Genomic DNA, 25,387 nt, shown 5'->3' with positions numbered 1-25,387 from the left:
CCTGGATGTTGGGATGTTTTTCTCCACGTGGAACAGGAAGGGCAAAAATCTTCAGGAGTTCTTCTATCCTGATGGTGGAAGTAGCTTTTCCTCCTTGTGAAATGTGAAGGGCAAAAACCTTCAGGGGTTCTTCTGTCCTGATGTTGGGATATTTTCTTCCACGTGGAGGATGAAGGGCAAAAACCTTCAGGGATTCTTCATCTATCCTGATGTTGGGAGGTTTTCCTCCATGTGGAGCACAAAGGGCAGCAGCCTTTAGAGGTTCTCCTTCTGGATGTCGGGATGTTTTCCCCCACATGGAGCAGGAAGAGCAGCATGTGGGGTTCTTCAGAGGTTCTTCTCCTTCTGGATGTCGGGAGGTTTCCCTCCAGGCAGAGCACGGCGAGCAGCAGCCTGCACAGGTGTTTTTCCCTGATCTTGGAAGGAGGTTTTCTCCACGTGAAGGGCAGCAGCCTTTAGAGGTTCTTCTCCTCTCTGATGTTGGAAGAAAAGCTTCCCAGCGGAGCAGGGATGGCACAGGGGGTGTGCAGTGAGGTTTCTGTGTCCCCACACACATCCCAGCTGGGAACACTCCTGAAGCTGTGTTGCTGTGTCCTGAAACCCCTCACAGCTCCCACCAGCCTGGAGGAAGCCCTGCAGAGCAGGGAGGCTTTGGGATGTGGGGTCAGGCATTAGGGGGAGACCCTTCCCTGTCTGCAGGGGGAAAAGGGCCTGGAGAGGTCCCGAGAGGACAGAGCAGACTCTGTGTCCTCACACCAGGGGCAAGCACGCTGCTCCATCAGGGGCTGGGTGAGCAGATTTTGGCCTCATTGTCCTGCAGTTAAATGGGAAATCTTTGCAAATATCCTGATTTTCTTCCGTATATATAGAGAGAGGAGTTGCTACAACCACAACTCCTGATTTTCAGCCCTACCGGGTGAGGAAATCAATATTCTTTTATTCCATATTTTTCTCCCCATATTTCCTTTTCTCTCCGGCTCCCATCCCAACCCAAGTCACAGCACAGAGCTGTGCCAGGGCCCGAATTCCATCCCTTCTCCTGTGCATGACTCAGGTGAAGGAATCACTTGAAATAACACTGGGAAAGGTGTTTGGGCTGGAACAGATCCCAAATCCCATCCCATTCCAGCCCTGCCATGGCAGGGGCACCTCCCACTGTCCCAGGTGGATCCAAGCCCCAGTGTCCAACCTGGCCTTGGAGATTCCGGAGATCCATACAGCAAATCTGGGAATTCCATCCTCTAACATCTCCATTTCTCTTTCTATGACTGTAGTTTATTTTAATCCCATTCTCCCCCCACCAGCCTCTTCCCTGCCTTTTCTTTTGCTCCCTCATTTTCTAGCTCTTCTGAAGAGTGATAATGTAATTTTTTTTTCCCCCAAACAATTGAGTGGATTCCTGGGATTAGGCTCCAGTTCCTGATATCTGGCTGCTGTTCATGCTGGTGGTGCATGAAGTGCAATTAACACCAGCTGGTTTTCCTAAACAAGGCAAACAAAGGCAGGGAGAAGTAAAAAGACTTGAGAAAGACCAAGCGTGTTTTAAATGTTTGGAATTTTTTATTCCCCCAGTATTCCAGTGCCAAGAGCTGCACAGATCAGGGGGGCTGTGATTAGACAGAAACTCTTTCCAGCTGACACACACACTCTTACTCTGCTATTTTTCACAATTTAGAAGATTAAAAAAGCTGCGTGGAGCCAATTTTATTGGCAACAATTGCTTTTTAGATATTACAATTTTATATAGATAATAGTTATTAATAACAATTTTATTATTTCTATGTGAAAGTAAGTTTCTTTTGCCCAGGGAAATTGGGCAATCCCTGGAAGTGTCCAAGGGCAGCTTGGAGCACCCTGGCCCAGTGGAAGGTGTCCCTGCCACGGCAGGGGTGGGTGAGAGGGGATTTAAGCTCCTTCCAACCCAACCCAACCCAACCCATTCCAGGATTTTCCAATTCCTGATTCCAGATCCCAGCTCCATTTGCTCTGGCATTGCTGATCCCTTTCTGTTCTGGCTCAGCTCTTCAGGACTTTGGCCTTAGATCAAACTTCTCTGTGGGTCAGAAGTGACTCTTGGGGCTGTGCTGAAAGGCCTGAAATTAAATCAGCCCCAGCCAAGGCCCGTGAGCAGCCATTGCCTCTTTCCTGCATTGCTACTGGTGCCGGGACCTTTGGGTTGGTGGCTGCTGGGGTTAACCTGGGTTGACTCCTCTGTGCCTTCGTTTGAAAAGACAGGAGTCTGTGAAGGAAGGCAAGGGCCTCCCGTGAAATGGAAAAGGTAAACGCCCTCCCTCCAAATTACCACAATTTCAAAATAAAAAGGCTCTCAGGCAAAGATATGGGAATGGGAATAACAGTTCTTTACTAGGAAAAAACTAAATTAAAAAAAAATGTAATTAGTACAAACAAAACTACTGATAGAGTCAGAAGGCTGACACCCTGAGGAGTCAGGGTGTTGGTGATAGTCCAGTTAAATGGTGGCTGCTCCTCCTGCTCCTGGAGTGGCAGATGAAATGCTGCTGAAGCGATGATCCCATAGAAGGGTGTAGTTTTCTCTGAAGGTCTGGTGGTAGAGTAAATGGGCCTGGTCTTCCTCTGGGAATCCAGTGAAGAGGCTGAGCTGCTGTCTCCAGAAATGCTGATTTTTTGCAGGTCGGGATGCTTGGCTCCTCCCTCTGGGTGGAGCATCTCACAATGGGATGATGTAACTTTATCAGTCATGCAGTGAGCCATTCAGTAGCCCATTAACAGAAGATATCTCCCCGGGGGGAGACATTGTTCTTGGAAGAGACAAGAAAACTGCCCAACTTAACAGAAGATACCTGCCCCAGCTCCGACAGATGGCAAATAGAATATGTGCTTCTCTTACAAGCCAGGACACTCTGGAACCCTCTGGGGTCATTTTTTGGGTGCCTCTGCACCTTCTCCTTGAAGCATTCTCAGTTTTGCTGTGGGATTGGAGCTTTCCCCATCAGCTTTTCAATTTCCCTGATCACGGCTTCAAGTTCTGCCAAGAGCAGCTCCAAATCCTGCTCCTTGTGCTGCTGGAGACCTTTTGGGGACCCTGCAAGGGTTTTTTCTCTCCCTGGCCACGTTTCCTGGCAGCTGTGCTCGGGTCAGCCCCTCCTTGCGCATCTGGTGCCACTCCGTGTGCCCTGGAGGGACCCTGGCCATGGCTGCTGTCCCCTCCCTGGGACAGGCGGGGCTCTGATGGGCCCTGGCAGGGCACAGGGCCTGCAGCTTGTGGGAAACGGATTTGTAGAAAATTCTTGAAGTTTGGCAGAAGGTTTGCACGGTGCGTATTTGTGGCCCCAAGAGTCACTTCTGACCCACAGAGAATTTGATCTAAGGCCAAAGTCCTGAAGAGCTGAGCCAGAACTAAAAGGGATCAGCGATTCCAGAGCAAATGGAGCTGGGATCTGAAATCAGGAATCGGAAAATCCTGGAATGGGTTGGGTTGGGTTGGGTTGGGTTGGAAGGAGCTTAAATCCCCTCTCACCCACCCCTGCCATGGCAGGGACACCTTCCACTGGGCCAGGGTGCTCCAAGCTGCCCTTGGACACTTCCAGGGATTGCCCAATTTCCCTGGGCAAATGAAACCTAAACTTTGAAATTAGAAATATTGGTTTAGTAATGCCATGGAATAGGACAGACCTTGTTGGGAGAGAAATGGAATTGGAAACAAGTTTTAAAAGGTGGTTTTGTAAATAAGATTAGATGCTTTAGAGAAATAGAACTATGAAAGATGTGTTGTAGTAGGACTTATGAGGGGTAATTTTAGATGATTAAGGTATTTACAGTGTGGTGTAATAAAAGCTAATAGGTTAAAAATATTGTAATGTATTATAATTAAGAAATACTTTCTGATAGAAATTATAATATCTGTATTGTTTTACCCTTCACATGAGACTAAAACTAGAATAAAAGTTTTTAAAACTCCCCTCAGCTGCCCCATCTCTGAGTCAGAAAAGGGCTTAATGCAGCAGAGCTCAGCCAGGAAAGCCCTTGGTGACAGCCACGGTGACACTGAGCTTCCTGTGGGACAGCTGTCCCCCCAAAAAGGGAGCCCAGGCAGGTGTGAGCTCAGCCCCTCTGATGTGCAGGGCTGGGGCTTTGCCCCAGTTCCCAGGTTCCCCCCTTCCCCTCCTGCCCAGCACACCAGGGTTTGTCACTCCCAACAAGGTTTATTTCAGCGCAGGTTTGGGGTTTAAGGGCCTGTCAGCACAGAGACAAGTAAATACTTGGCTCTCAGGCAGCAGCCTGAGCTGAGTTCTGACAGAAGTAGGTGTTGTGTGCTCTCCTGGGTGAGAGGGAGCAGCAGTGCCACGTAACCATGGCTGCAGCCAGGTTTGGGGTCATCCCTGCACTTCAGTGTCCCTGCTCAGCACCCCGATGCTCCTTTTCCTTCACCTCACGGGTTAAAATTCAGGTGATTAATGCCATTAATATGGCATTAATGATAACGGCAGTAATGATAATGGCATTTTGCTAATGACCCACCTTGGACTCACTGCTGGCCCCCCAGGAGCGGGTTGAAAGCAGCTCTTCATGGGCAGACCCAGAGCTCTTCATTTTGGAAGTGCTTTCTTACTTCCTGACCCCAGATCCCGCCTCTGCACCAGCCACTGGAGGTGGGGAACAAAAGCCAAATCCCATTGCTGCCCGTGGGATTTCCTGCTGCTCTGGGCTATCCCAGCGGGCACCACTGTGCCAGGCTGGGCACCTGCACCTGAGTGTGTTCAGAACCAAAGCAGTGAAAGCTGGAGAGGAGCAGGAATGTTTGAGTGTCCTGGTCTGCTTGGATCCTGGGGCTGGAGCACCTGGAGCAGCTGAGGGAGCTGGGACAGGGGCTCAGCCAGCAATCTCAATCCTTCCCATTCCAGAAATCCCATTCCTTCCCTTTCCAGAAATCCCATTCCTTCCCATTCCATCAATCCTATTCCTTCCTTTTCCAGCAATCCCATTCCTTCCTTTTCCAGCAATCTCATTCCTTCCCTTTCCAGGAATCCCATCCCTTCCCTTTCCAACAATCCCTTTACTTCCCTTTCCATCAATCCCACTCCTTCCCTTTCCATCAATCCCTCTCCTTCCCTTTCCAGCAATCCCATTTCTTTCTTTTCCAGCAATCTCATTCCTTCCTTTTCCATCAATCCCATCCCTTCCCTTTTCTGCAATCCCACTCCTTCCCTCTCCAGCAATCCCATTCCTTCCCTTTCCAGCAATCCCATTTCTTTCTTTTCCAGCAATCCCTTTCCTTCCCTTTCCATCAATCCCACTCCTTCCCTTCCCATCAATCCCATTCCTTCCTTTTCCATCAATCCCACTCCTTCCCTTTCCAGCAATCCCTTTCCTTCCCTTTCCATCAATCCCTTTCCTTCCCTTCCCATCAATCCCACTCCTTCCCTTCCCATCGATCCCATCCCTTCCCTTTCCAGCAGCCCCACTCCTTGCCGTGCCGTGGGCTCTGCCGTCCCGGGGCTGCTCCTCCTTCCCCGCTCCCACGCTGACCTCTCACACACCATTTCTCGCTCTCCTCTCCAGGTGGAGGTGCCCCTGTGGATTTTTCCAATCCAGCTCCCTGTTCCCGATAATTGTCTGCGAGGCTGCGCTGACAGCCTGTGAATGGGGTGTGATGTCCATAATCAGCCGGGAGAGCTGGAGCCCTCCTACCGCCTCGGGTCTGTCCTGCTCGGGGCAGCCAGACACATCCAGGGGCTGGAGGAAGCCGGGAGAGGGATGGGAGGGGATGGAGCGTGGCCCGGCTCCCTCCTCCACGGGAGCAGGGGGAAAATCAAATCCCAGGGGATCCGAGGAGCTGGTGATCAACTTCTCTTTTAAATGAAGTTTAAGTTCGAAATGAAGCAATGCCTGGCTCTAAAGCCTGCGTCTCTCTGCTCCAAAGCTGTTCCTGCACATCCCTTTCTCTGTGCATGCTCAGATCCCAGAAGGGAGTGGTTGGATCTCTCAGACTGGAAACGGAGCCTGGCAGTTCCTCCATGGAGCCCAGAAATCGCTGGAGCTGAGCAGCCATTCCCAAAGGCACAGCCTTGGCTGCACTGGGACACAGGGACATGAGGTTCTCTGGGAATGCTCCCGGTGCCCATCACCATCCTGTCCCTGCAGTTAGGAGCACCTGGCACCTGCTGGGTCCTGCCAAGCCCACCCCTGGGAGTGTCCCAGGCCAGGCTGGATGGGGCTTGGAGCAGCCTGGGATGATGGAAGGTGTCCAAGGCAGGGGGTTGGAAGCAGATGATCCTTAAGGCTCCTCCCAACCCAGCTTGCTCTGGGATTCCGTGATTGTCCCCTCCCAAACTCCATGTGCCTCTCTGCAGCATTTTCTCTCTCATTCCACTGGGATGTCTCCATTTCCAGCAGGTTTGTTCTCATCCCTTCCTTTCCCTCTGCCCCAGCCCATCCCCATGACCCCAGCAGTGCTGCTGCCTCTGGACAGGCTCCAGGTGCATGGAAAACTTGGTACGAGACAACACCCTCTTGTCTTGGGCATGGCCCCTCATCCTCCTTGCTCCACCACCTCCCAAACCAAGTTTGGCATGTTCTCGGCATGAATCCCACTTTTCTCCAGCCTTGATCCAGACTGCACCATTCTCTTCCCTTGAAGCATCCAGCTGTGGGGTTGCTGTGGTCATCCCTGCTGGAATTGCCTCGGGAGTGATGTTTCCTCCTTCCCTTACTCTTGCTCCTCTCTAAGTTCCTTCCCCACTTGGATCCTGATTGCTTTCCCTTCCCTTAGACTCTTCCATTCTGTTCTCCTTGGCTTGGGAAAGCTCCAGTTGGGAAAGAGCCCAGTTTTCCATCTCTCTGCCTCCATCTTCACCTCCCAGCCCTAATGAATGAGTTTTTTCCTTCCTTCTCCTAATGCTCTTTTCTCCAGCTTGGCTGAATGGGACTCATCAGATCCAATTAGTTCTAATCCAATCTGGTGACTGGGGGGATGAGGGATAACCTCCTTTGGAGCCAGTCCCTCTTTCCAAGTTGACTTTCCAGGTCCCTTGAACAGCCAGCTCCAGCTGCAGTGCTCAGGGATGCCCTGGAGTTAAACCCCCTAAATCAGTGGAGATTTCTCCAGCACAGTCCATGAAGTCTGGAGAGTGGCTCAGCAATGTTTGGGTGGTGTCATCTACCAGCTAATGCTCGCTGGACTCATGAGATTCCTTTATTTTATAAAAATTCCCTCCCAATATGAAGTGAAATAACTCCTTGGATGGATTTACTGCTCTAGGCCGGGTTTAAGAGGTGTGGGCTTGGCCATTGCAAATATCAGGCATTCAAAACTATCTGTCAGGCTTCAAAAATCTTCATGAAAAGGCAGAAAAAAAACAGGGATTTAAAAAAAATTCTCATGGATTTAGAATTGGTGTCTTGGTAGACACGAGGTCAGAACTTTGAGAGACAAGAGGGAGAAGAAAAGGAATCAAAGATGCTGATCTCTGACAGTTCCTGATGGTTCTGCTTCAGAGCGCGGTGACATCACAACATTCTGCTGAGGGAACGTTGCTGATGCTGAAACAAAACGGGAGCTAAAGACATGGCAGGAATTCCTGGCACTCGAGGAGGAGGGAGAGAGGGAGGGAGGAAGGGCAGAGTGCTGCCAGAGGCACCGCAGAGCCCTGGGTGAGCTTTCCCTCCCACTGATGGTGTTTGATCCCGGTTTCGTGTTGAGGGACGTTAGGAAGTGTTGGTGTCACGTATCCCTGGGTCCAGCCCTGTGTCCCTGTGTCCTGACATGTATCCCTGTGTCCAGCCGTGTGTCCTTGTGTCCACTCATGTGTCTGTGTGTGCACTCATGTGTCCCTGTGTCCATTCATGTGTCCCTGTATCCAACCATGTGTCCCTGTGTCTATTCATGTGTCTGTGTGTGCACTCATGTGTCCCTGTGTCCTGACATGTATCCCTGTGTCCAGCTGTGTGTCCCTGTGTCCACCCATGTGTCTCTGTGTCCAGCCATGTGTCCTTGTGTCCACTCATGTATCCCTGTGTCCATTCATGTGTCCCTGTATCCAGCCATGTTTCCTTGTGTCCACTCATGTATCCCTGTGTCCATTCATGTGTCCCTGTGTCCATTCATGTGTCCCTGTGTCCAGCCATGTATCCCTGTGTCCAGCCATGTATCCCTATGTCCTGACATGTGTCCCTGTGTCCAGCTGTGTGTCCATTCATGTGTCCCTGTGTCCTACCACATATCCCTGTGTCCAGCCATGTATCCCTGTGTCCACTCATGTGTCCCTGTGTCCAGCCCTGTGTCCAGCCATGTGTCCCTGTGTCCAGCCCTGTGTCCACTCATGTGTCCCTGTGTCCAGCCCTGTGTCCAGCCATGTGTCCCTGTGTCCAGCCATGTGTCCCTGTGTCCCCCTGGCTCCCTCAGCCACACCAAGGGAGCGCTCTGGAGGAGGAACCCTCAGCCATCCAGGCAACTGGAAAAAGCTGGATTTGAGCTGGGTCACAGGATGGGAGTGTTCACCATGGATAACTCCTCATCCCTGGCAGTGTCCAGGGCCAGGCTGGACACTGGGGCTTGGAGCACCCTGGGACAGTGGGAGGTGTCCCTGCCTTGGATGTTCTTTAAGGTCCCTTCCCACCCAAACCATTCTGGAATTCTGTCCAACTCTGGAGCAGGCTGCCCGGAGAAGCTGAGCTGCAAGGGGAGCCATAGGATAGGAGGAAGCAGCTTCAGGCTGTGCCAGGGGAGGTTTAGCCTGGACACCAGGAAGAATTCCTTCACCGAGAGGTTGTCACACACAGCTGCCCAGGGCAGGGCTGGATTCCCCATCCCTGGGGGGATTTCAGAGCCCTGTGGATGTGGCCCTTGGGGACATGGGGCAGTGGTGGCCCTGACAGTGCTGGGGGTGGTTGGACTCGACCTTGGGGGGCTTTTCCAGCCTCAGTGACTCTGTGGTTGTGCCAGGTCGGGTGAGGTGAATCCCCCCTCCCATGTTTCCATCACCAGTGCTGCAGGTCCTGTGCAGTGACTGCGTGATGGTCACAGCAATAAACCTGGGCTTGCTCTTTAGTGATGAATTTGCCTCAACAGCGTCCTCCTGCCAATCCCAAGTAATTAAACTCATCAGCATCTCCTTGATGACCCTTTTGCTTTGGTGGCCTGAGGTTGAGCAGTTCCTGCCCTGTTTACCCTCATCCCACCTCATGGCCTGTGGGAAGGAGTTCACAGATCAGCTACAGCAATTTCCAAACTGTAGAAAACAAACCCTCATTAGTTTCCTATATCCAGCCCTTGTGTTGAGGATTTGGGAGATGGGATTTAATCTCCAGCAACATTTAATTTCATGTTCCCAGCAGGAGGGTTGCAGTGAGTGGGGGCTGAGTTCATCACATTAAATCTGGAAATAAAATGCTTTTATTTCACTGCCCTCACAGTGGTGGCTCTCCCAGACTCAGCTTTTCTCTTTCAAAAGCTGCTGCTCTTCCACTTCATTGTCAAATCCTCCACCAAACCTCCAAGCAGGGGCTGCAAAACCAACAAAATTTGTCATGGACACAAGATTAACCATATCCAGACTGAATACCAGAATCCATGGGGCAGACCAGCAAAGCCAGGCTTAAAACTGGCTTCTCTTAAAGCCACGTATTTTAGACTGTGTTACAGTTTCTGGAGGTGTTCAGACTTTGAAAAGACTCATCCTAACAATTGGAAAACTAAAAAAAAAAAAACCTGAAATCATTCAGCCATTTTTGAGGGGGAAGAAGTTCAAGACAAGCCCTCACTGCTGCCCAGACCAAGCAGAATCACCACGGCTCTCTTGGGCTCAGCTCTAGGGCTGCGTTTGCTGAGGGCAAGAGGAGGAGTTCCTGCCTGGGGTCTGGGTGAAAGCCTTGGGGAATATTTCCTGGGGCTGGAGAAGCAGCCCTGTGCTCATGCAGGGCTTGCCCAGCAGTTGTGCTCCTCCCCGTCTTCCTCCCAGGCTCCAGCACGCTGGGATGTGCTGGGATGTGCTGGGATGTGCATGTGTAATGCAGCAGCCTGCAAAATATGATCTCCCAGGCTTCCCTTTGTTTTTTAAAATCCCCCCTCAAAAAAAAAAAAAAAATTATGTTTACTGGCAGTTTTTTGGTTTTGGCTGAATTGGTTTTTTTCCCTTAATTTTGCTGCATTTTGGGCTCAAAAATATTTCAACCACACATTGCTCAAGGCTTCCATTTCCAGCTGAAAATTCCTGGTTTGGGGCTGTTGGGTTTAGTTTCTGCATTTGGGGTTTTTTTGTGGGGGGTGAAAAAGAGAAAATATTGCGAGGAAGAGTAATTTAAAGACAAAAGTCATTCCCCATGAATAGATTTGGTTAATTTTTAACCCCACGTGTGCACAAAGCCAGTTTTGATGGAGATTCTCCCAACTTTCAGCGTTATCAATGTGAGGGTCAGGAGGCAGCGACCCTGGGCTGCTTCTGTGAACATCCACAACGACCCAGACCCATGAAAAACTGTGGAGAGCTCTGCATTATTCAAGGGTTGGACAAGGCAACAAAAATAAATCCATGGTTATAATAAACTTTACAGCCCAAATGTTGGCACTGGATGGGGTTGTGTACTCCAGACCCTTGGAGAAGGAATTAATGGTGTTGGGCCACCACCACCACTGAAATTTGGGTTTTTCCCAGCTAGGTCAGGACTGCCAGACCCAAGGATTTTTTGGTGGATGGGGAAGATGATGGTGAACTGGGCAAAAACCCAGCCAAGGGTTTTCTGGCAATTCCAGAAGGACTGGATGGTGTTGGAGTGGTTTCTGGCTTATCTTTTAGCTGGGAAGGGTTTAAACACAATGGCTGGGTTCAACCTTCCATAAAAACCCAACAGCTGGGCTCAATCCTTCATAAAAACCCAACAGTGGGTTCAATCCTTCATAAAAACCCAACAGTGGGTTCAATCCTTCATAAAAACCCAACAGCTGGGCTCAATCCTTCATTTAAACCCAGGTCAAATCCAACTGTTGGGTTCAACGCTTTGTGTAAAGCCAATAGTTGGGTTCAGTTCTTAACTTAAACCCAGTGATGGGTTCAACTCTTCATTTAAACCCAACAGTTCAACCCTTCATTTAAACCCATGGATTGGTTCAATCCAATGGTTGGGTTCAGCACTTTGGATAAACCAAACCATTGGGTTCAACCCTTCATTTAAACCCAAGAGTTGTGTTCAGTCCTTCATTTAAACCCAAGAGTTTGGTTTAATCCTTCATTTAAACACAAGAGTTTGGTTCAACCCTTTGTTTAAACCCAAGAGTTGTGTTCAATCCTTCATTTAAATCCAAGAGTTTGGTTTAATCCTTCCTTTAAGCCCAAGAGCTGGGTTCAGTCCTTCACTTAAACCCAAGAGTTGGGTTCAACCCTTCTTTTAAACCCAAGAGTTGGGTTCAACCCTTCTTTTAAACCTAGGAGTTTGGTTTAATCCTTCACTTAAACCCAAGAGTTGGGTTCAACCCTTCATTTAAACCTATCCTTCACTTAAACCCAAAAGTTGGGTTCAACTCTTCATTTAAGCCCAGAGGTTGAGTTCAACCCTTGTTTTAAGCTCAACAATTGGATTTAACCTTGTATTGACTAAAGGGTTGAGCCCAACACAGCCAAACCCTGCAGCGGGGGGAGGTTTAGTTCTCAAACGCCTTTTCATGGGGAGGGACCCCAAACTGTGCCATCTGCCCTGCTCCTGCTCATTAACTCACTGCTCCTCTGGTTGGTTTCTCTCCATTCCAAGGTGGGCCTTAATGTTCTGATCCAGAGAGCAAACAAGTTTACCCCGGCCACTCGGCTCCTGATCCAGAGGTTCGTGCCATTCCCTGCTGTCGGTAAGGAAAAATTCCTTTCCTTTGTTTTCCAAGTGGTGGCCAGAAGCCACGGGGATGGACACAACTCCTCCCTTCCTGCTCGTGTCCTCTCAGTGGTGGTCCCCGAGCTGAGGCAGGCAGGGATGGGACTCTGCAGAGCAGAATTTTGGCAGAAAAATGCTGCAAAGCTGCTGCTGAAGGCTCTTCAGGCTTTTCAGCTGCGCTTTGCGCTCTGAGGCAGCTTCAGAAGTGATCAGCACTGAGTGGTCCTCGACCGTTCCATCCTGAGAGCATTTCGTTTGCAAGACCCGGGCTGAGCTGGGTCAAACCTTCCAGGAAGCAGCAGCACTGTGGTTGTTTCACAATAAAACACAGAGAAATGGTTCTGCTCCGAATGTGCGGATTTCTGAGAGCCACTGGTTAAGAGCAGCCCCAGATTAAGGTGTGTGCAGAACTGAGGCTGCTCCTGGCTCGGTGGAGCATTTTATTGGGGTTTTATCAGCCCTGTGTTTGAGGGCAGGGATGCTCTGCACCCAGCCTCTGCTTCCACCCTCCAGCACGTGCTGAGTTATTTTAGCCCGGAAGAAATCACCGGTGGCTTCGGGGTGAATTTTTGTGCAAGCTTGTTTATTTACAAAGATGGTGCAAAAATTGCCCCGGCATGGAGGAAATCACTAAAAAATGGGGTTTGCTCCCTGTTCCAGGTTCCTTTTTCAGCCATACAATGCCACATTTTCCTTTCAGGTTTTTCCCTTGCTGTGCAAGTGCCACATCCTCAGAGCTCTGCTGAGCCCCTTTACCTGTGTGCTGCTCTCACTTTCTCTGGCATTTCCACTCCTTTTTTAACGGAGCACTGGTTGTTGTGTCCCTCCAGCCCTGAATTTCCGAGTTGCTGGATTTTTTCCCCCTCTTTTCTGCCACAAAAGGAGCTGCCTGCCCTGCCTGCAGAGCAAGGGGGACAGGGATTGTGCTCTGGGGGTTGCACTGAGCATTCTCCTTGTACACTAGGGATCCGTGGGCATTGTTGCTGTTTTCCTGGGACTTTTCTGGGATCTGTTTTAGGGGGATTCGGCTTTCCTTGGGTTTTTATAACCAGGAGAGCACGAGGGATGAGTTCCAGCCCCGGGAGGCAGCTCTGAGGGGTGTTTGAGTCAAAGACACTCAGGAAATCCTTGCTGCAGGGTTGATCTGCTTTCACACCAAGGTGTTTGTGCTGGCATTGATTGAGGACCCGTAATTAATTTGTTTAGCCTGTAATTAATTCTCCAGCTAATGTTTTATTTGTCTTGCTTCGTTATGAGCCAGGACATCAGGGAACCTCCCACTAATTGCTGGTTTGTGGTTTGCAGACCTGGACAAAACCGTAATTAAGATGCGTCTCCCAATTCCTTTTGAACCTCCAGCCCCCAGCAGAAAGGCAGAAATTCTCTATTTCTGCATGGAAAGGCAAACTCTGGGGTAAAGCTCTTGCTCCAAAAACCCCATGGATGTGGTCATCAGGGATGGGGTTTAGGGCTGTGCTGGATCTGGCAGTGATGCTTGATGGTTGGACTCGATGATCTCAGAGGTCTTTTCCAGCCTTAATAATCCTGTGATTGTGTGAAATTAAAGAGTTTTCCCCATCCCTTCCTTGCCTCCCTGTGCCCTGACCTCCAGAGCTGCGCTGGTTGGGGGCAGCTGGAAAACTGGAGGGACATCCAAGCTTGAGGGTCCCATCCCAAGCTACCACGGGAGGGGCAGCTGCTGCTGGGCTGGAAGGCAGCCCAAACTCCAGCAGGGATGTTCCTGAGGACTCCACGGAGCTCTGGGAAGCTGGGGTGGGTGCTGGGGAAGGCCTCGGTGCCTCTGTGTCTTCTCCAGGCCGTGTGAAGGTTGTGTTTGCACAGCCAGTGATCGCCCACCTGCAGCAGCTCTGCCTGGAGGACGCCTTTAACCAGTGCTTCTGGGTCAGGCCCTGCCCTCACCCTCCTCCAGGGTTAATTTGTAGCAGCTGAAAACCCCAAATTGTCCAAAAAATCCCGCCCGGGAGCAGGGGGTGGATCCAGGAAACCAAGCCAGGGGAGCAGCTCCTGGAGGTGGCCAAAGCCCTGCAGAGCCAGGGGCTGCCCTGCTGGAAAAAGGGTTTGGGATCAGGGCTGGGGCATCCTCGGGGGGTGAAAGGGGTTCCGTGGAAAAGCAGGGAAGGGAAGGAGGTCTTGGAGCCTGAGTTTGAGCAGGGAGGGGCTGGATCCTTTCTCAGAGGCGAGGAGGGGAAGGATCTCGGTGCCCAGGGGAATTTAAGGGACCCAATTCACCCTTTTCTGCCCCAGAACTGGGTGTGAACAGCTGGCCCCAAGGCCAGGGTGTCACTGGTGAGGGTGTGCTTTATACCGGAGATGTCCACGGCTAAAAAACCTCAGGAAACCCCAAAATCCCATCCCAAACCTGATCTGAAGAAAATTGAAGCTGATATGGGAAGATCCTCAATGGAGAAAGAGAGAAGGAGCAAGGATTTCTTCTCCTTGGGCTTTTTTGTGTGTGTGTGGTTAAAATTGTTGTGTTTAGGTGATGCCCAAGGACACATTTAGAGTGTGGAAAGCACCCTGGGATAGAAAAAATCCCTACAAACACCCAGGAGTGGGGTGGTGCCTTGGTCTGGGGCCCAAGTTTCCTCAGAGTGCTTTCACAGCCACACTTTCCATTATCACAATATCTTCCCAAATCCTGCAGATGACTTTGTCTGCACATATATTTATTTATTTTTCACCCCCCCCCCACCCTCGTGCATTTGAGGCGTCCATGAAATCCAAGTTTAGCCACAATTAGCAGCGTTTCTGCTCTCTCAGAGAGCAGAAGGGGAGCGCTTACGCGAGCGGCTCCTCTCAGACAGACGGGCTGGAAGCAGCTTCTGGGTTTGGGACCAGGTCAGGGAATCCAGAGCCTCGGGAAAGCATCTTGGGAGCGTCAGGGCTGCCCACCCCATCCTGAGTCTGGCAGGAACTCTGAGCCAGGGCATCCCTGGCCAAAGCAGCTCTGCTGGGCTGTTTGAGCCGCTCAGTTTTGATTGACAGCGAGAAGGACGGGGCGGGCGAGTGTTGAAAACTAAAAAAAAAAAAAAAACCCAGGGGCTAAACTTTCTTTAAATGAAAGGCCTTGTTTTGTTTTTTTATCTGGGATTCAGGAGCTGAAGGGTTGGGAACACGGATATTTTGATAGATGCGAAGAGTGGTCTGGTAGTTGGAATATTAAAGAGAGAGACAGAGTGTGCGTGTGTGTGTGTTCCTCTCCCTCTCGAGTGGAAGGAGCATTTGTCACCACAAATCATCCTTGATTGCACAGAGCTGCCTTCGGAGAGGGCTCACCCACCCACCACCCTCAAAAAATTAGACATTTGTTATATGACATGAATTGAGATTAATTAGCGAATATTAACCCATCAAGCAGTGCAGAAACACATTTTTGGAAGGCACTGGTACTTGCAGCAACAGTGGGTTTGTCTCAGTTCTGGGTGGAAAGTTTGCAGGGAAATGTGGTGTGGGGGGTGCTGGAAAATGCCAAAAGTTCTGTGGGAATGAGCAGCTTTTCTCTGGGAGAAGCTGGGAAGTGCCTGAGCGAGGGGAGGGGCTGCACATGGGAGGGTGGTGCTCAACCCCAGCTCTTGGTCAGACTTGGGAGACGGAATTTGGGGTCATCTTGAGGCCTCAAAAGCCACAGGATGGGCAAGGAGGAGGGATTAAAAGGTCCTGGTGGATGGAGCCATTTTTCCCCTAAAATGTGTGAAATCATGGAATGGTTTGGGCTGGAAAGGACCTAAAGACCCTCTAGTTCCAACCACAGGCAAGGACACCTTGCACTAGACCTTCCCTTGTTGCCCCAGAGGGGAAAAAAAAAAAAAAAATCGGTTATTATTCTGCTTGAGAATTCCATCTTTTTTTGGGGGGTTGGAGTGATTCACCTCAGCAGATCGAGGGAAGGCGACCTGGAGGGCTGTCAGGGCTAACAGAAGCTGCCAGTGGGGACTGAGCAGGGCTGATCCTCCTGCCTTTCTCCTCCCCAGCCAGTGCCAACATCTGCAACGTGGTCCTGATGAGGCACACGGAGCTGGAGGAAGGGATCGATGTGTTGGACAATAATGGGAACATTGTCGGCTCTTCCAGAGTTGCTGCCAAACACGTGAGTAGCAGGAGCTGGGAGAGCTGGGACACAGCTGATTCCAGGCCCAACACATCCCACAGCCTCTGGAATCCGTGCCTTTAGGAGCTGGGAATGGAGGAGATGCAGAGAACACGGATTTGTGTCCTGCAGGGAAATCCGGGGGCTGGCCCTGGTGGTTTGGAAGGGCACAGTGACAGGACAGATCCTGTGCCTGGTGATCCCACAGGAATTCCTCGTGGAATACCCAGCAAAGATCCCTCACACCTTCTCCCAAGTGAGGAGGACTCGGGCTCAGAGCTGAGCAGCTTTTCAACCCTTCCTTGCCAAACCTGCACTAAAAACTGCACCCAGAGCTGGCTGAGGGCAGCCAGATGTTTTTAACCTCGTTAACAGCTGGTTTGCTTTCCCTGCAACCCACTCTGTGCCATCTGCCTGGAATTGTTCCCTTGCCATCCCTGGGCGCAGTTCTGGCTCCTGAGCATCCCCTGAGCTGTTGTTTCCAAGTGGGCTCTCAGTGAGATGTGGAGCTGTGCTGAGCACACGCCCAGGCACAGGAGTTAATAATATAATGCTTGGCATTTCCCTCCCTCCTTCTGTCCAAGGCACTCCAGAGACAGCAATTAATGTACAGCTCTGCAGTCCTCGGCAGGAACGGGGAGATCTCGGATAGCTCTCCATATTGTTGGTTAACAGGGGGATTAAAACAATCTGCTGAAGGGCTCAGAGACACTTCTTGGAGCCAGTTTTCCTCACTTCCATTAACTGGCTCCTGGACCCGCTTTCCCCTCTCCATCCTGATGGTTGAAAGAGAAAATGAAGATTAAAAGTGGAGGCGCTGTGAGAGCGATGTAGGTGGAGCTTAAACATAAAATTTGGGAGTTCTGGGAACTTCTGCTCTGCTGCCATCCAATCCCAGCGCTTCTTCCTGGAGAGGCTAATCCTGGTTTTTGTCGTGTGAAATGTGGCAGATCCTCAGTGTGACACAGCTGTCCCTGTGTGAGGGTTTGTTGTGACATAAAATCATGGAATGCTTTGGGTGGAAGGGACCCTAAATCCCATCCAGTGCCACCCATCCACGGGCAGGGACAGCTCCCACTGTCCCAGGTGGATCCAACCCCAATGTCCAGCCTGGCCTTGGGCACTGCCAGGGATCCAGGGGCAGCCACAGCAAATCTGGGAATTCCAGCCCAGCCCCTCCCCACCCTCCCAGCCAGCAATTCCTTCAAAAGATCCCAGCCCAATCTCCCCTTTCCCAGTGGGAGCCATTCCCTGGCTCCTGTCCCTCTGTCCCTTGTCCCCAGTCCCTCTCCAGCTCTCCTGGAGCCCCTCCAGGCCCTGGAAGATCTCTGGGCCTCAATGACTCCAAACCCTGCTTTGGTTGCTCCTTCTGGCGAGTCTGGCCAGGAAGGAAGCATCGGTGGAGGCACAATGTTGCTCCATGGCTGGGATTTTCCTGGGAGAGGAGAGCCCTGCGTGTCCCAAATCCCTGCAGGGAATAAACCAGCAGTGGTGGAAAACAATTCCTGGAGCAGCAGTGAGGAGCTGCACCCCCAGCACGGGGCTGAGATCAAAGCTCAGCTCAGGCAGGAAGGGCTGCAATGCTGCTCGGCCCGTGGTGGGATATTTCCCCTACAACATCTCCCCTAATTTCCCTACAACATTTCCCCCACAACGTTTTCCTCCGATATTTCACCTACATAATTTCCTCCACAATGTCCCTCCTACAACATTTACCCTACAACATTTCCCCTACAACATTTCCCCTACAACATCTTCCCTACAACATTTCCCCCACAACATCTCCCCCACAAAATTTCACCCACAACATTTCCCTACATCTCCCCTACAACATCTCCCCTACATCTCCCCCACAAAATTTCCCCCACATTTCCCCCACATCTCCCCTACAACAATTCCCCCACAACATCTCCCCCACAAAATTTCCCTACAACATCTCCCCTACAACATTTCCCCTACAATGTTCCCCCACAATTCCCCTACATTTCCTGTACAACATTTCCCCTGCAGCATCTCCCCTACAACGTTTTCCCCACAACATTTCCTCCACAACATTTCCGCCACAACATCTCCCCCACAAAATTTCCCTAAAACATTTCCCCTACAGCATTTCCACCACATTTCCCCCACATCTCCCCCACATTTCCCTACAACATCTCCCCAACAACATTTCCCCTACATTTTCTGTACATTTCCTTACAACATCTCCCCTACATTTCCTCTACGTTTCCTGTATAACATCTCCCCCACAACATTTCCCCCACAACATTTCCCTACAACATCTCCCTTACAACATTTCCCTACATCTTCCCTACAACATTTCCCCTACATTTCCTGTACAACATTTCCCCCACAACATTTTCCCCCAACAACATTTCCACCACATTTCCCCCACAATATTTCCCCAACATCTCCCCTCCAACATTTCCCCTCCAGCCTCTCCAGGCAGCGGTCCCACATCCCTTTCTCCCTGCAGCAGCCCTGAGCTGTCTGTGGAGGAATGTTCTGGGATATTTGGACACTTTTGGTCACCCCAGGTGAAATCAGGGAAGCTGCCGTGTGTCTCGGTTTATTCTGCTGGGTTTGTGACCCAGAACGTTGTGACCAACCAGCCCCTGGCAGGGCTGGCAGTGTTGCTGATGCTCTCATTCCCAGCAGTGACATAAGTGACATTGCTCTCACTCCCACCAATGATTCCCATCTCATTCCCACCAGTGATTCCCATCTCACTCCCACCAGTGATTCCCATCTCATTCCCACCAGTGATTCCCATCTCACTCCCACCAATGATTCCCATCTCATTCCCACCAGTGATTCCCATCTCACTCCCACCAATGATTCCCATCTCACTCCCACCAATGATTCCCATCTCATTCCCAGCAGTGATTCAAGTGACATTGCTCTCACTCCCAACAGTGACTCCCATCTCATTCCCACCAGTGATTCCCATCTCATTCCCAGCAGTGATTCCCATCTCACTCCCACCAGTGATTCCCACCTCACTCCAACCAGTGACTCCCATCTCACTCCCACCAGTGATTCCCATCTCATTCCCACCAGTGATTCCCATCTCATTCCAACCAATGATTCCCATCTCATTCCCACCAGTGATTCCCATCTCATTCCCAGCAGTGATTCCCATCTCACTCCCACCAGTGATTCCCACCTCACTCCAACCAGTGACTCCCATCTCACTCCCACCAGTGACTCCCATCTCATTCCCAGCAGTGATTCCCATCTCACTCCCACCAATGATTCCCATCTCACTCCCACCAATTATTCCCATCTCATTCCCAGCAGTGATTCCCATCTCACTCCCACCAATGATTCCCATCTCACTCCCACCAATGATTCCCATCTCATTCCCAGCAGTGATTCCCATCTCACTCCCACCAGTGATTCCCATCTCATTCCCACCAGTGATTCCCATCTCATTCCCACCAGTGATTCCCATCTCATTCCAACCAATGATTCCCATCTCACTCCCACCAATGATTCCCATCTCATTCCCAGCAGTGATTCCCATCTCACTCCCACCAGTGATTCCCATCTCATTCCCACCAGTGATTCCCATCTCACTCCCACCAATGATTCCCATCTCATTCCCACCAGTGATTCCCATCTCACTCCCACCAATGATTCCCATCTCATTCCTACCAGTGATTCCCATCTCACTCCCACCAGTGATTCCCATCTCACTCCCACCAGTGATTCCCATCTCATTCCCACCAGTGATTCCCATCTCATTCCAACCAATGATTCCCATCTCATTCCCACCAGTGATCCCATCTCATTCCCAACAGTGACTCCCATCTCATTCCCACCAGTGATTCCCATCTCATTCCCACCAGTGATCCCATCTCACTCCCATCAGTGATTCCCATCTCATTCCCAGCAGTGATTCCCATCTCATTCCCACCAGTGATTCCCATCTCACTCCCACCAGTGATTCCCATCTCACTCCCACCAATGATTCCCATCTCACTCCCACCAGTGACTCCCATCTCACTCCCACCAGTGATTCCCATCTCATTCCCACCAGTGATTCCCACCTCACTCCCACCAGTGATTCCCATCTCATTCCCACCAGTGATTCCCACCTCACTCCCACCAGTGATTCCCATCTCATTCCCAGCAGTGATTCCCATCTCATTCCCAGCAGTGATTCAAGTGACGTTGCTCTCACTCCCGTGGGGAGTCAGGTGTGGCTTGGCCATGCTGCTGGAGGTGGTGGCAGCTCTGGAGCAGCCCTGGGACACAGGGAGTGTCCCTGTCTGTGCCTGAGGGATCTGAAGTCAGCTCACAGATCTTAAAACTGCTTCCTAAAGGGCTCAGTCAGAGCTGAAAGCTCATTTTGGGGGAAAAATTCCCATCTCATTCCCATCGGTGACATGCACCAATTGGAGTTTGGGCTCTGGCCAAGCTCTAGCCCTGCTTGGTTGGGATGACTGACCATAAACCCAGATCTCCTCTGCATCAAAAAGCATTCAAGTGCTTTGGCTTGGCAATTTGGCCCTCTGTTCATGACAGCTGAGCCTCCTTCCAGAGTGTGCTTGGAGAATCGTTATCCGGGCCTGATTTCCCAGTTCTCTGCTGATCTGAGGTTGATCAGGTGCTGCAGGCTCTGGGATGGCAGTTCAGTGCCATCAGCAGAGCCACCCCGAGCCCGGCAGGTCCGTCCTGGCGTTGTTTGGGATGCCAGGATGAGTTTGTTTGTTTGTGTTTGCTCCGCAGGCCCTGCTGGAAACAGCCCTGACCAGAGTGGTCCTGCCCATGCCTATACTGGTTCTACCTCCCGTCATCATGTCCGTGCTGGAGAAGTGAGTCTGCCCCAGGGGAAGGGAGGGAGGGGCCTCAGAGGGTGCCAGGCATGGATATTTTATGGAATCATGGATTGGTTTGGGTTGGAAAGGTCCTCCAAGGTCAATGAGTCCAACCATTTCATGGAATCATGGAATGGTTTGGGTTGGAAAGGTCCTCCAAGGTCAATGAGTCCAACCATTTCATGGAATCATGGAATGGTTGGAAAGGCCCTCCAAGGTCAATGAGTCCAACCATTTCATGGAATCATGGAATGGTTTGGTTGGAAAGGTCCTCCAAGGTCATTGAGTCCAACCATTTCATGGAATCATGGAATGGTTTGGTTGGAAAGGTCCTCCAAGGTCATAGAGTCCAGCCATTTCATGGAATCATGGAATGGTTTGGGTTGGAAAGGTCCTCCAAGGTCAATGAGTCCAACCATTTCATGGAATCATGGGTTGGTTTGGGTTGGAAAGGTCCTCCAAGGTCATTGAGTCCAAACATTTCATGGAATCATGGAATGGTTGGAAAGGCCCTCCAAGGTCAATGAGTACAACCATTTCATGGAATCATGGAATGGTTTAGGTTGGAAAGGTCCTCCAAGGTCATTGAGCCCAACCATTCCCGGCACTGCCACCGCTGTCCCATGTCCCCCAGGGTCACATCCACAGGGCTTTTGTTGGATTATGTTTTATCCTGGTTTAGAGATGGGGTTTTAAAACCTTTTATTTTATTTTTAGTCTCATGAGAAGGGTGAGATAATACAGATGTTATAAATTGTGTTATTCCAATCAGAAGCTGACTATTTCTTAATTATAACACACTATAAGTGTTTCTTGGCTTATTAGCTTTAGCTCCACTATGTTGAAAATGTTTTAAAGCTAATTATTTGAAATTATCCGTTGTGGGGTTTACCACAATGTATCTTTTTTAGTTCTATTTCTCTAAAGTGTGTGGTCTTTTTTGTAAGGTTACCTTTTGAAGCTTGTTCCTAGTTTAATTTCTCTCTCAGCAACTTCTCTCTTACTCCTTGGCATTTCCAAGTCAGCATTTCTTATCTCAAGGTTTGCACATAGATGTGCACTGTGTGAGCCTCCTGTCAGGCTTTGAGAATTTTCTATAAATCCATTTCCCACAGGGCTTTGAAGTCCCCCCAGGGATGGGGACTCCAGCCCTGCCCTGAGCAGCCCCTTCCAATGCTCAACAACCCTTTCCATGGAGGAATTTTCCCCGAATCCATCCCATTCCCTCTGCTCCTGTCCCTGTTCCTGGGAGCAGAGCCCGACCCCCCCCCCGGCTGTCCCCTCCTGGCAGGGATTTGTGCAGAGCCACAAGGTCCCCCCTCACATTTCATCCACCAAACAGATGTTTTTGTTTTTTTTTTTTTTTTCCTATTACATTTCCACGTCCCATCGTTCAGGACCAATGTCCGCCTTGTTGAAGTTTGATATTGAGGTGATTATTTTAGCTCATCCCTGACAGCCCAGCAGTTTGAATAACCCCTCGTGGAAGGTCAGCATGAGACAAAACCCCCTGAATTCCGTGGAAAACTGTCCCTGACTTTTGGGAAGCATTAGAGATTAAAAGGGCTTGGCTGCTGTTCATTACCATGGAATCATGGAATTGTTTGGCCATCTAATTCCAAGGAGGAGCAGATTCCAACCCCCTCCAATTTTGTGCAAAACATTTGGCTTTTATTTCATTCTCCTTCTGGACAAAATCTCTGCAGCCTCTTCCCTGCTCCAAGTTCTTTGTCACCCACATGGTCCCCAAGCCAGGATTTACCTGCAGGATCTGCTGGAATGTGCCTGGGAGTGGTAAGCTACTCTGGAGTCACTTACCCTGCAGTAATTTACTCAGGGCTTACTCCAAGTCGTGTGTAGAACTGAGGCTTTGCACTGAGGTGGTTTTGTGTGTTCCCACTGGTTTAACTGGTTCCCGTTTAACCATCCAACAAAAATCAACATCCAAGACAAATGATTTTATTGCTTCAAATGATTTTATTGCTGGGTATGCACAGATAAAACCCTTTATGTGCAAAAACTTTGGAGACATTTGTAGCAAACTCCTTTCTAAATTAATAAATTATTGTCTCCAGCAGGACACACTGAGGGCCCCTCCTGGGCCATCCCCAAGCTGAAATAAACCTGGCTGTAAAACTGGATTGGCACCTGGGGAGAAAATAAAACTGATGGTGAAATTTGCTCCATCCTTTGCAGCAAAATAAAACCAATAAATCATTTATTTGTCCTCGGGGGCATCATAAATCCTTGGATTGATACGAGTTTTGCTGAATGCACCTGTGCTCAGTGCAGGCCTTACTAAAACTGATTTTATCTGTGAACTTACAGGAGATTGCCCTCAAAAAAAAAAAAAATCATCATCTTAACTTATTGAAAGCTTTAATTCACGTTTGTGAGAGAAAATTTTCCTTCTCACTGCCACAAAACTCCGTGGGTATAAAAATATCCGGGCTCTGCTTTTGCCTGCCTGAATTCTGCCCGGAGCTTTGTGCCTGCTTCGTTTTCCATCAGATATCCTCGGATTCCTGGAAGGCTGGGAGTGAGAAGCAGCAGGGATGGGGAGTGAGGTGTGGCTTGGCCACGCTGCTGGAGGTGGTGGCAGCTCTGGAGCAGCCCTGGGACACGGGGAGTGTCCCTGTCTGTGCCTGAGGGATCTGAAGTCAGCTCACAGATCTTAAAACTGCTTCCTAAAGGGCTCAGTCAGAGCTGAAAGCTCATTTTGGGGAAAAAAAAAAAAAATTGGAGCATTTGGGGAAAGTGTAACTTTATAAATGTAGTAGGATTTGAGTTTGAGGAGGGTGGTTTTAATGGGAGTGAGATCCAGGCAGGCATTATCCGTTTATTTATAGAAATCCCTACAGGGGCTGTAAATGGGAAGGATGAAGGTGTCGCTCTGGGATCAGGAGCCACAATCTGGATCCTCCAATGGATTCGCATTTGGGATTGTGGGAAGGAGGGGACGATTCCTCCAATGGATTTGCATTTGGGATGTGGGGAAGGAAGGGAACAATTCCTCCAATGGATTTATATTTGGGATTGTGGGGAAGGAAGGGAGTGACCCCTCCAAGTATTTTGAATTTGGGAAAGTGGGGAAGGAAGGGAACAATTCCTCCAATGGATTTGCATTTGGGATTGTGGGAAGGAGGGGATGATTATTCCAATGGATTTGCATTTGGGATTGTGGGGAAGGACAGGAGTGACTCCTCCGAGTAGTTTGAATTTGAGAAAGTGGGGAAGGAAGGGAACAATTCCTCCAATGGATTTACATTTGGGATTGTGGGGAAGGAGGGGATGATTCTTCCAATGGATTTGCATTTGGGATTGTGGGAAAGAGGGGATGATTATTCCAATGGATTTGCATTTGGGATTGTGGGAAAGAGGGGATGATTCTTCCAATGGATTTGCATTTGGGATTGTGGGAAAGAGGGGATGATTATTCCAATGGATTTGCATTTGGGATTGTGGGGAAGGAAGGGAGTGACCCCTCCGAGTAGTTTGAATTTGGGATGTGGGGAAGGAAGGAACAAATCCTCCAATGGATTTATATTTGGGATTGTGGGGAAGGAGGGAATGATTCCTCCAATGGATTTGCATTTGGGATTGTGGGAAAGAGGGGATGATTATTCCAATGGATTTGCATTTGGGATTGTGGGGAAGGAAGGGAGTGACCCCTCCGAGTAGTTTGAATTTGGGATGTGGGAAGGAGGGGACGATTCCCGTGCCCGGTGTGATCCCGGGTGCAGGTGGGTGATGGTGCTCAGCTGGGTGGGACTCCCACCCCTCCAGGGCCCAGCCCCTGCCCCCAGCAGGGTTTCAGATCCCAGGAATTCTCCCCACCTCGTCTGCACCTCGCTGCTCCCAAAGTTTATTTTAAGTGGCCAGCTCCCGGCCGCCGTCTCTCCGCTCGGATCCAGGTCTTTCCTCTCTCCCAGCCATCTCTCCATCTGCATGTTTTAACTCCCCCAGCTGCCTCTCTCGTCTCTTGTGCCATTTTTTTCAGCTCTCTTGGCTCCTCTCGTCTCTCTGCCTGCTGTGTATTTTAACTCCCGGGGCCGCCTCTCTGCTCTCCAAGCAATTCCATGTTCCCTCCCACTGCCGCGCTCCCATTCTTCCCCATGTTTCATGCATTTCCTGCTGCTTGGACGCTCTGCTGGAGCAGTGAACATATAGAATCAATGTTTATTTTCAGCCTGCATATGCCACGCAGGGAACACGGTGTCAGTTATTTCGTGCAGATGTATTCTCATTGAGGTTTTTATAAATAATATCCGCGCCGGCAACTTCTGATGCGGAAAAAATAATGGTTTGGCGCTGTCTGAGGGATGAGGGAGGCTGACAGTGGGAATTCTGTGGTGCCTCCGTGTCACACAGGCGTGGGGACAGCAGCATCCACTGGGGAAGTTGGGCTCTTCATCCCCATGTCCTTTTATTCCCTTTACTCCGTGGATCCTTTGTTTGGTGGTTACGATGAAATCTGGGAGACGGAGCTGTTTGCTCCCAGCCACCATGCAAGGCCTCTCCAGCAGCCCTGGTGCAGCTCCCTGCTCCCTGCAGGGCTGCAGCTGGTTTCTGTGGGGCAGCCAGCCTCAGTCTGAGCTCTGTGGTGGGAGAGCCCAAATTT

General features: G+C 50.2%; 1 protein-coding gene across 1 annotated transcript in view; it reads left to right on the top strand.

The window, feature by feature from the left end:
• Nucleotides 1–25,387, top strand: part of SFXN5 (sideroflexin 5) — a 107,143-nt gene that overhangs the window by 55,588 nt on the left and 26,168 nt on the right. Inside the window, 3 exon segments of the mRNA XM_053976636.1 lie at nt 11,722–11,812; nt 15,828–15,943; nt 20,678–20,763. Coding sequence (XP_053832611.1) covers nt 11,722–11,812; nt 15,828–15,943; nt 20,678–20,763 — 293 coding nt within the window.

This window comes from Vidua macroura, chromosome 4 (assembly GCF_024509145.1).
Source record: "Vidua macroura isolate BioBank_ID:100142 chromosome 4, ASM2450914v1, whole genome shotgun sequence".
Lineage (NCBI taxonomy): Eukaryota > Metazoa > Chordata > Aves > Passeriformes > Viduidae > Vidua > Vidua macroura.
This window is presented reverse-complemented; position numbering and strand designations above follow the sequence as displayed.